This window comes from Cebus imitator, unplaced genomic scaffold (genome assembly GCF_001604975.1).
Source record: "Cebus imitator isolate Cc_AM_T3 unplaced genomic scaffold, Cebus_imitator-1.0 Scaffold594, whole genome shotgun sequence".
NCBI classification, from domain to species: Eukaryota; Metazoa; Chordata; class Mammalia; order Primates; family Cebidae; genus Cebus; species Cebus imitator.
In genome coordinates this window covers 522,523-534,950 of record NW_016107909.1, presented here as the reverse complement: position 1 = coordinate 534,950, position 12,428 = coordinate 522,523, and the positions used below count along the sequence as shown (strand labels likewise).

General features: G+C 35.7%; 1 protein-coding gene across 1 annotated transcript in view; it reads right to left on the bottom strand.

Annotated features, from left to right (window-relative positions):
• TMPRSS11F (transmembrane serine protease 11F) overlaps positions 1–7,475 on the bottom strand; it is a 69,818-nt gene extending 62,343 nt beyond the window's left edge. The window contains exon 1 of the mRNA XM_017516553.2: positions 7,416–7,475. Within this exon, the coding sequence (XP_017372042.1) occupies positions 7,416–7,426 (11 nt within the window). The 5' untranslated portion in view covers positions 7,427–7,475. The remainder of the gene's footprint in view (positions 1–7,415) is intronic.
• Positions 7,476–12,428: the final 4,953 nt, after the last annotated feature.

The window sequence follows — 12,428 nt, the reverse complement described above, 5'->3', positions numbered from 1 at the left end:
TCTAAGTCTATGTCATCTAAAGAGGACACCTTTCTTGAGTTAACTTTACTGAAAACGATTCTGCTCATTCTTTGAAAAAGTGAAGGTACTTGTCTCAACCATTTTGACATGATAATATCCCAAGAGCCCAACCACAATATCCCATAAGTTAATATTTTTTAAATGATATGATATATAAGCTATCAAAAAATGAATTGATCTTTCCTTTACCTAGCAGAAATCATGATCAGTACCATCCAAAGCAACTGAAGCTTGAGATGGAAATTAAAGTATAATCTGGCCCTACTAACCACCACAAAGCAAGATAATTACAGAAGAATGAATGATAAAAGGGAGGGGAAGGTAGGCAGTAGGGCCACAATGGGACAGGAAATGTGTCACTGATTTGCTAGAGAGGAGAGATAGATGATACTGCTGACTTAGTTTTAAGGTGGTGTATATGCTAATATGATAAACCCAATCCTTATCAGACCTCTACAATCTATTCAAGTCTATATGTATGACTGAAATAATGAATTCAGTGTTAAAGATGGGAGTATCACAAATAACTTATATTTGATCTATTTTTAATAACCTTTATCAAGGTTGGGCATGATGGTTCATGCCTGTAATTCTAGCACTTGGAGAGGCTGAGGCAGGTGGATCACCTGAGATCAGAGGCAGGTGGATTACCTGAGGTCAGGAGTTCGACCAGCCTGGCCAATATGGTGAAACCCGGTCTCTACCAAAAACACAAAAATTAGCTGGGCGTGGTGGCACATGTCTGTAATCCCAGCTACTCAGGAGTCTAAAGCAGGAGAATCACTTGAACCTGGGTTGTGGAGGTTGCAATGAGCTGAAATTGCACCACTTCACTCCAGCCTGGTTGACAGAGTGAGACTCTGTCTCAAAAAACAAAACAAAACAAAAAACAAAAAAAAAAAGAAAAATCTTTATCAAGGTAAAGCTGTAGGAACCAGGCACGGTGGCTCGCACCTATAATTCCAGCACTTTTGAGCTCGGGAGTTTGAGAAAACCCCATCTCTACCAAAAATGCAAAAATATTAGCTGGGTGTGGTGATGCACACCTGTAGTCCTAGCTACTGTGGAGGCTGAGATAGGAGAATCATCATTTGAGCCTGGGAGGCAGAGGTCGCAGTGAGCAGCGATGACGGCAGAGCAAAACCTGGGCAACAGAGCAGAATCCCCATCTTAAAAAATATAATAATAAAATAAAAGATGAAGCTGTAGATTCTTTTATTTGTATTGATTCATTGATTTCTCTTGTTATTTGACATCAATGTATTGCATTAAAGGCCTCATTCATTCATTTGGGGTCCTTCTGCCTGTTCAGGTTTATTTGCCTAATTATAAAAAGAAGCAGTGCAAAGCAAATATAAGAATCTGTCAGTGGGCATAAGAGTAGTAGATATAAGAGTTAAGGCAGTTGTTTGGCACCTTGTAGATCAAATTATTAACAAGATTTTATTTTTTTCTTTTTGCTGACAATAGTATCTAGACACAGCCTATACTCTGTTTTGCACTGAGTTTGTTTTGTTTTTCTATTTTCAGAAGTTAATGCTTGCCAACTTGCTTTTATCTTACCTGCTGGAATGTGTCTTCGAAGTTGTTTGACATTCTAAGTATCTATGCCAGTATTTTTTTTAAGAGTACAAAAGATTTTTCAATTCTTGATACTTAGTTTTGAAAATTATGCATTCTGAATGCTGCATTAGTCATTCTATATATTATAGTCTACAAAAAATAAAACAAGACCAGGAAAAGACTTCATAAGCTTGAACCACATAAAACTGCCAGAATTTAATGATATTTTTTAACCTACAAATGGGGAAATGTCATGTTGTTCCCACTTGTAGATCATAGTGTGTGTGTGTGTGTGTGTGTGTGTGTGTGTGTGTGTGTATACACATATTTTTTTTAGATGGGGCCTTGCTCTGTTGCCCAGGCTGGAGTGCAATGGTGCTATCTCAGCTCACTACAACATTTGCTTCCCAGGTACAAGCAATTCCCTGCCTCAGCCTCCTGAGTAGCTGGGATTACAGTTGCCCACCACCAAGCCCGGCTAATTTTTTGTATTTTTAGTAGAGACGGAGTTTCACTATCTTGGCCAGGCTGGTCTTGAACTCTTGACCTCGTTATCCACCTGCCCTGGCCTCCCAAAGTGCTGGGATTACAGGCATAAGCCACTGTGCCCGGCCAGATCATACTGTATATTTTTATAGTTATATTTTAAATTAGTTCATTTTTATTTTATATAAAATACTGAATATGTGGGCTGCTCCCATCACCTGATAATAATGCTATATAAATTGTTCAATTCTTCAGAATAGCCTACATTTAAATTTTAAGCAGTAATAAATTAATTATATAATTTTCTAAACTTTGCAAAAAATTAAAGACGAGTTAATACATTGTAAATACAACAACCACAGAAAATTAGTTAAGAGTCCAAGCTTAGTCATACACAATACTGGAAGAAAATATAATACAAGAATCCGAAGTAGCAAATGCAAAAGCTCTGATTTGTCTTTGAATTGAATTTTGAACCTGGATTTTGAATATGAATGTTCTTGAAATGCTAAGTTGACAGTGCTTCATAATAAATAATGAAATCTTATAATGTTTGTATTATCCAAGGGTATAAAAACTTTCTTGATATTTGTCCCTAAGTGTTCATTAACCACCTTAACACACCCAATCCCACACTCCAAAGACACAATATCTTTTTTAAAGACGACTGCAAATAACTGCTTAAAGCAACACAGACTTATCTTCTTCATCAACATACTGGTTCTGTAAGGTCTTTTAGGCTGATGGTGCAGTGGATGCCATGGCGAGGCCCCATGACCTGCACATAAATCTCTGGATGGCCTCCCAGAATTAGAAAACTTAAAGTAACTGGAAGACCATGAAAAGCAGAAGAATGATCAACCCCTGCGGCACCTAACTGAGGCATTTTTCTATTGTTTCTTATTCCGGCCTCAACTGACAGGGCCATTGGACTTTGCAACCAACCTTGGTCAACCTTGTGACTCCATACTGTAGAATTCCCTCCCACGGCTTGCAAACCTACGATCCCATCCCAGCTTGGAAAAAAAAAAAATACCCTAAACCATATCTTCTGTAACTTTCCACTGCTTAACCCAAAACTATAAAACAAACTCCTATCCCATTACCCTCCGCTGACTCTCTTTTTGGACTCAGCCAGCCTGCACTTGGGTGAATAAACAGCCATGTTGCTCACACAAAGCCTGTTTGGGGGGGTCTCTTCATTCAGAGCATGGTTTTAACATTTGGTGCTGCAAACCCGGGATAGGGGAACTCTTACGGGAGACCAAAGACCCCCTTCCTACATTTGTGTTATAGTGTTAAGAGGTCCTACTTAGATCTTCGCAAGACTTCTTTAAGCGCAATGGGAAACTATGTCAGTATTTAATATTTTTAAAATGTATTTCAGAAATTTAGCTTTCATTTTCCCACAGACAAACAAAAATAGGCCATAAAATGTTGTATAAACTGGAGATCTGTGTTTTAAAAAGCTAGCCATTAAAGAAATAAATTAGCAATTTTTTTTTTTGGAAAAGTACAAAATGTTTACCTTATACTTATCAAAGTCACAATTCACATACATTTGTTTAATTATCATGCTTCCTCCTCATCCTCCTATGATGTTATAAACACCATAAAAGTAGAAATTCTATTTGTTTTATTCATATACATGTCTATGTGTTTCTATGCATCTGATATGTGTTTATACACACAGGATATATACACACAGCACGTGTCTACATATAATATATGTAGATACATACATATGTGTATAATGTGCTACTAGTATACAGTAAGCTAGAATAAGTATTTGTTGTTTTAATGAATACATGAAACTTTAAAATCTAGTCTATAAGCATCTATCTGATGTCTTTATCTCTTCAACAATAAATCTCCATCAGTACCACAACTTAAGTTTACTTAAAATACACTCTCTCTAGTTTTCAGCTTTTTACTTACTTTCTGAATTACTAAATCTCAAATATCTCAGAAGCCTTCTTTGAGAAGATATGTAAGATATGTATATGCATAGATATATAATAAAGAGGAAAAGTTGAAATTTTCGTTTACTCCTAACCTTTCCTTTTTTTCTCAGTATCTGTTCTTTGGTTTTAGCATATGTAATCATAAGTCAATGTACAAATGTTGAGAGTCTACAATGTGACTGACAACGTTTTTAGCACTAGCAATAAAGAGAGGGAGCTCTCTGTTTAAACAGATAAATAAAAATGAAACAAGTAAGCATAGGAAGAGAAAAGTGCCGATAGAACTATACACAATGTGCTATATATGTTTGAAGAGAGGACGGCTGTAGTTTAAGAACAATTAAAATGTGAAGGTAGGAGAAAAATTTCACAGTAACTTTGATTATATCTTGAAAGAAAGACCACGGGGGTCTCACTAAATGCCAGGAGGAACATTCATTGTAGACAGCTGAAACAACAAATACACAGGCAGTCTCTCTGCCACGCCCTTGATTTAGTTCTGCAAAAAGTGACAATAGCACCACCAAGCTGCACTGGTCCACTCCAATGGTTCTAAATTGCATTATCATTTTTTTCCTCTTGCTTAAATTTTAACTCAACTTTTATTATATAGCACGGAAATTTAACCTGTTGCAAAAGGCCCTTCATATGCAGAATGACTACTTTAGCTTCATCTGACAACTTCCAACATCTATTTGTGAGTGTATCTCAAGTCTTATGACCCTTGAGATACTACGTTCTCAAGGACTACGTAAGGACTTGCAAGTACTACGTTCTCTCAGCCCAGAATACCTTCTTTCTCATATTACTAATTCTACTTGCTTTTAAAAATTAAACACAGCTATTAGGTATACAAAGAAGTTTTTATGAGATTGAATGTGCGCCCCCATAGCAGTATGTCAGTATTTGGTTTTTTTTACATTGATCACAATATGCCATCAGAATGTGGCTTATTGATTTGCCTCACCACAAAGGTCTCAACTTGATGATAACCATCTCTCTTATCTCTGCCTCACTTGGAAAGGGCACCAGGTACAGGGACTCATGAAAAAAACTTAAATAATCTACAATGTGGGATAATTTAAATAGTTCTCTAGTGCCTTAAGAAAATGAATGCCTTTCTAAACCAGTGATTAACTCTTTGAAATCATAGAATTACATTCAAAGGGACTTCATGGTTATCTAATGCAGTGTTTTAAAAAATATTTTTGACCATAACCGGCAGTTAGAAATGTTCAACATCATGGCATGGTACACATACTCATATATCTGAATCACATATCTGAAACTGAATCATATATCCATAATAGAAAATTTATACTAATACTTAAGATATAGGAAAAATATAACAAAATTAATACAGATCTTATTTTATTACTATTTAAATACAATAACAACAAATGAATAATACCAAAATAAACCAAGGAATAAAGCAACAAACCAAAAAATAGCTTTTTCATTATCCACAAAAATTACTTCAAGTCCCATTAATGGTGGCAACCCTTCCCCTTATTCATCTACTTATAAACCTTCCCCACGTTTCACAGATAAAAGTGAAGTCTTGAGAAGTACCAGACACATGAGTCCAAAGTTGGATCTTGAACACATCTAAATGCTGGTACTCTTTCTGCTTCACCAAAATTTTTAAAAACAAAACGAGAAAGACAGGGCTTTTGCTAAGAAGCTATAGTCTATCTGACTCATTGATTCTTTGAGACTAGCCCCTTGGGCGAAATGCCTTTACTAACGAATTCAAGAAACCCATTGTCTAAGCTTCTTATCTTTATACATAATCTATATTTTTTGACAGAATATTTGTCTTAAAAGCAGATCTAATTTGAAATATAATTAGCAAGAATATTTTAAATCCTCAGAACTAATAATAAATGTTTGAGATGATGGATATGTTAATTACTCTAATCTGATCACTATGTATTATATGCTTTGAAATATCACTATGTACCCCATAAATATGTCAATTATTATATGTCAAATTTAAAAGTAAAACAAAAAAATTCCTCAGAACTATAATAAACTCTGGATCAAAGCTGATGAGGCTTTAATACAGAAATTTCATGTGGTAATGATACTTTTTAGAGTAGAAAAGTGAGTGTTTAAAGATAATGCCATAAAGAGGAGACCCAGGCTGATAGAAAACACATACTGAAAAATTCTAAAATAAATTAGAATAAGAGAAGTTCAAGTTTTTTGCTAAATTTTTAAACAGATTTTTAGTATATCATATTTATATAAATGTTAGTTAAACATAAAAGTTTTTTCTACTGTACATTTTGTCTTATTCTGTCTTTATCTTGGTAAATAAGAAATGTACTTTCTTGTAGTTAGTAAGAAGTACAGATAATATGCTATATCATGCCATCATGACAGGGTCTATGTGGGAGATTTATGCATGAAATGAATAGTCTTACTCAGGCTCATGCTGTAATTTGAAAGTAAATTAGGGAGGGCAGGAACACTCATTGTTTAAGAGTGCCAGAGCCTACAGGCTTTAAATATTTAAGTTAATTGAAGACAAAATCAAATGACTGAACAATTAAAATTGTCACAAAATCATGATTAAGTTGGAAACATCAGTCAGTGCAGAATATGTGGGAAATTTCTGTCTGTAGAAAGATCAAAAACCTTTTTAAGAAACAAGGGTAGACTAAGCACAAGTTTGAATGAAATCATCCATTGAATACCAGTTATTCCTTTTGAAGTCTATAAAACAATAGCCTGAATATTACCTAAACATAAATATATAATGCAAATTTATTTACCTTAAATTCAATAATTAATCAATTATTTTGGAGTTCAATTATGACAAATGTCACAGTCTAGATTTTGTTAATTTTATAATTTTTTACATTTGAGTATTTTAATTTTAATCATTTCTTTCATGATATATACAATAACTCCATTGCTATCATACTTTCTATGAGAGTTAAACAAATAAAAATTCTAATACCCTCTCCTCTTAATTTGTATTTTCATTTTCCCAGAATATACTTCAATAAGCAACATATGATAAAAATGTATACCATGCTATGGAACATGGAAAAGTAAATGGGCTATAGTAAACACGTTATTCTTTGAAGTATAGGTTTTTCTAAATGTTTTAAATATTAATGTAGTTAACTTATTACCTCATATCATTTCTATTTCTTTTATTTAGAAACAAAAAACCACATTGGCCTCTGTTGTTCAAAAAAATTTTGACATTTAAAAACAATAACAATAAAACTTTAATATACAATAGCACACATTAAAACTCTAATGTTTAAATCAATGTCTACCAGCCAACATCTGTACTGCCTGTCTCAGGAGCTGTAAACCTTTGTCCCCATTGATAACCTTTACTGAGAAAAGCTGAATACTTACGCGTACATCATGAACCCAGGACTAGGGCAGCTTCTATTCAGTCACCATCTGATCTGTATCAGCAGGTTAGGACCGGGAGGCTGGAAAATAATGACAGTCACCGCAACAAGAAAGGAAACAAGTTTGACAGGTTTAGTGAGTGAGGTGTGCAGTCTTCTAGCCTGATAAGAACAAGAACATAATCAATTTTGTGCCAGCTGGCTCCACACAGTGAAGTAATTGTCAATATCTGGGTAGAGAAGCTCCAAGTAGTAGAGGGCCCAGAATGCGCAACTGGTGATGATTCAGAAGACCACACTTTTCCTGTTGGGGAGGTATGATAAGCATGGAGGTGTGGCCCCAGTTTGTTTTCAGAAAAAAAAAAAAAGAAAAGAAAACAACAAAAGAAAACACACTACAGCACTCTGATGGCGCTTCTTACTTGTTCATTATAAGTGTTCTGTCTTTTCCTTATGAGGGAAGAGCAAGGTATGGTAGAGTGCAGATGACCTGAGTTACAAACCAGGGAACTTGTCTCAGCTATTACTCAGCTTGTTGGGACTTACTTTTCTCCCAAGAAAAATGGCAGGACTATATTAGCTTTTCTTAATACTGTCCATTTTAGCTCTAAAAATAATAGATTGTATTGAAACAATTTATTTACCCCCCCAAAAAAAGCAAAAAAGGGAAGATAAATAACAAAAGCAAAAAACTATTTTCTTCTTTCTTATTATTAGAAATAACTTTGTCCATCTTAGTGGTATAAATTCCCCAGCATTTATAAACCAACCTTTAAATACTTGCACGTATCTATAATTTAGTATGAATACATGAACTTCTTATAAAGGTCAGAAAAGTTACAAAATAGATATGACAACTTTAAGAGTTACTAAGGCTCAGAGTCAAAAGATATTAAAGAATAATAAATTTGTATTTTGGTTGTTTGTACAGAATATCTTCTTCTAAAATGCTGAAAATACAATGTGCACCTAATTGCAACATTTTCATTATAATGCTCTGTGAAGGCATTAAAAGGAATTATATTTTCCAAAACATCTGACAAATGAAAAAAAATGAGGCAGATTGTTAGTTTGTATAAACATCAACAATATGACAAAAGACATATGACATTATAATTTTGAGTAGAAATAAAAACATCTAAAGAAGTAGTTCATAAAATTTACCAGGCACACTTCACACTGAAAACTAGTTGGTGAAAGTAACTTTCGTCTTTGGTGCATTATCTTTTTGCACAAGTAAAAAATTCCAAAATCTAACATAAAGGTGCTAGAAAAATTGAATTAATTTTAGTATATGAATATAACTGATTATTTTCATTTTTATATAGTATATGTAGTAGTATTTGTGCTAAACTGAAATTAACATTGTACAAATATTCTTTTTAAATGGTTTTAATGTTTACATTTAAGCATTTCACATTAATAAACTAATATTTTTATAATACTTGTTAAAATTCATAAATATATTCCCGGTCTCTTATATTAGTAAATAGTAATACAGCAAAAAATAAGCTCCGTGGCTTAAGTGAGGGAAATTATGTTTTACAAGAAACATGTTCAAGTAACTACAGGCAAGACAAGCAACCAACTTTGAGGATTCTGGATGAAAACATGTGGATTGTATAGATTCCTTCTCTTAAGAAAATCAGTGTTTTCATATTGAATCACAGGACATGGTAGGGGGAACTTATGAGATACAGCAATATTTACTTTAACCATGTTTGAAAAATTAAAGATTATAGTAGAAGCTGTTTTATTTTTAAAGGCTCAAAAATAAAGTTTAATTGTCTTCCTTCGGAATACCTTCTGTTGGGCCATTCTTTCAAATGATCTTCTATTTGAATAGTTTTAAACTTTTTGTTCATTTGTTTTTAGTTTGCCCCTCCTCCTCTGGCTTTCAGTGACTATGTAAAACAACTCATATTTTTTCTCTGATATAATAGCTTTACCACAGTAGGGTGACAGTATACCAGGCTACTGGGTAAGATTTCTGGGATCAGTTTCTAGCACTGATATGAATTACCTTTGTGAACTTAAGAATGTTATTAACCTTTCTACATCTCAGGTCCTCCCTCCAAAAATGGAGATAACATTTGTCTCTAGATTAAATGAGATAATAAATGTAAAGGACTTAAAATAGCATCTGTCCCATAATAACGCCCTTAGCATAGTTAGGTACTTTATTTTTGCTCAGCTCTTTTGTTTTATGATTAGCACTATATTGCTAATTGTTCACAGTAGACTTCAAAAGTGGTATTTTCTAAACTTTTCTGTCTATATGGCTCTCTTTTCAGCAATATATTGTCTCAAGTTCTTTGCTTCAACTGTGATAAATAGGAGGAAGGGTGTTAACATGAATGACTAGAGGTACTTTACATTTGCCTTCTCCACTAAAAGTACCAGAAATCATGAGTAGATAATCACACTTTGAATAGGTCAAAAAACATTAACATTTAACAGAAAAGTAACAGGCAATACAAAAAGCAAGTAGAGGAGGGAAGTGAAGATGTCCTGCTCTGCCATTACTGGCAAGGAGCCAAGAGATTCCTGATACAAAGAAATAGTGAGAGACACTCAGAAGTCTCAATGTCCACCATGGAGTTCAGCAATCCCAGCCACAGAACAGCCCCTCAACCCTATGGGCCTTTGAACTAACACAGGGAGCTTCTGGGAGATTGCATGACAACACTATCCCAGGATGAAACCCACGCTGGATTCCACACATTTCTGGATACCTAAGCAGCCACCACAAGGTGTCATTTTAGAACGCTACCACCAAACAACTATGCACTATTGTAGGGCCCGTGATGCTGGGACTGAAGTACAAGAGAAGCAACAGCAGTTGCCCCTGTGGCATAGGCAGAAGCAATCACGGAATAATGTGCACAGGACCAAGATGCAAGTGAGGTGCCAGCTACCACAGTGGGGCCTGAGGAGTGAGCACTGTTGGGGCTAAGGCATAAGTAATGCAGATTCCCACCCCCCAGCATACGCTGCTATCTCCGAAGGTGGCACTGCCCCTGCCAATGGCAGGACAGCAGTGCAGCCACTGCCACTCCTCACTTGAACATCCTCCCAATGGCCTGATAATTGCCCTGGCATTGCCTACCAGAGCCCATACAATCACAGACCTGAAAACAAGCCCACCCCACCTGGATTCAACACCCTGCTACATGCCAGAGCCTACAGTATGGAAAACAGAGAATTGCCAATACTGTTGGCACCTGAAAACTCTTCCCAAGGGCCTGAGATTGAACCTACCCTACCCCGCCACTACCACCATAGCTGACACCTACCTGCAGGCCTGAAGACTGTCCCATCCAGTTCATTGCAGCCACCGCAACACCAGTTCACACTACCTGGAACCCATGTGGTTGTCCTGCCACTGGTATCACCCACATGACATTAGCTGCACAGAAGCCTAAGAACGTGCCCACCTGCCAAGCCCACTATTGCAACTGTCAGCATCTAAGTAAACTACCTGCAGGCCCAAAAATCAGCCTTCCCGGAACCAATTGTACCAGCATACGCTACTCTGGGGCCCAAGAACAGGTACACTTAGCCCACCATTGCAACCACTGGGGCCCAAAGACTAACCTATCTATACCAGTCTCCAGAAAAACTGCACCACAGCTTCCATTAATAACATCACTTTAAGCCACTGAGAAAATAACAGATACCACTGACACTATTTACAGCCAAAGAAATCACACAGAGACTACACTACTAGACATACCCAGAATCAAGGCCAAAGTGCCATAATCATCAACACCATAGATTCAGCCTGAGGAAAAAGTGCCCCCTATGACAGCAAATTCAAAAAACTGAAAGAAACAACTGTTATATCAATGTGCAGATATCAATGTTAGACCACAGAAAACATCAAAAAGCAAGGGAATATGTATTAGTCAGTTCTCATGCTGCAATAAAGACATACCCAAAACTGGGTAATTTGTAAAGTAAAGAGGTTAAATGAACTCAGTTCCACATGGCTGGGGAAGCCTCACAATCACGGCAGAAGGCAAAGGAGAAGCAAGGGCACATCTTGTCCTACATGGCAGCAGGCAGGAGAGAAGTCATGCAGGGGAACTCTCCTTTATAAACCATAAGATCTCATGAGACTTATTCACTGTCACGAGAACAGCACAGGAAAGACGTGTTCTGATGATTCAATTACCTCCCACCAGGTCCCTCCCATGGCATGTGGGAATTGTGGGAGTTACAATTCAAGATGAGATTTGGGTGGGGAGACAGACAAACCATATCAGAATATAGCATCTTCAAAGGAACACAATAATTCTCCAGCAAAGGATACCAATCAAAAAATAATTCATGAAATTGCAGGCAAAAAATAAAATTGGTTCTAAAAATCCTCAGTAAGGCAAAAGAAAATTCTAAAAGTAATATAAAGAAATTAGAAAAATAATTCAGACTATGACTGAGAAATTTACCAAAGAGGTAGATACCATACAAAAAGAATCAAACATATCCTGGGACTGAAGAATAACAATAGACGAGATCAAACAGAAAAATCTCAGAATTTGAAGACAAGTCTTTTGAAATATCCCAGAAAGACAAAAATAAAGAACAAAATAAAAGAGAATGAGCAAAGCCTTAGTGACCTGTGGGACACCATAAAATGACAAAATATTTGAATTATCAGAGTCCCAGAAGGTGAAGAGAAAATAGTTTGATAACCTGTTTAACAAAATAATAGATGAAAACTTCCCAAGTCTAGCAAGAAATATAGACAGCTGAAATATAGAAGGTGCTGAAGTCTCCAAACAGATACAATGCAAAAAGATTTCTCTACTACACATTATATTCATAATGGTCTAAAGTCAAAGAAAAGAGATAAATCTAAAAACAGCAACAACAACAACAAAAAAGTATCTAGTCACCTATAAAGGAACTCCCATCAGACGAACAATGAATTTTTCAGCAGGAACTTTACAGGCCAGGAGAGAATGGGATAATATGTTAAAAGTGTAAAAAGAAAAAAAAGCACTACTCT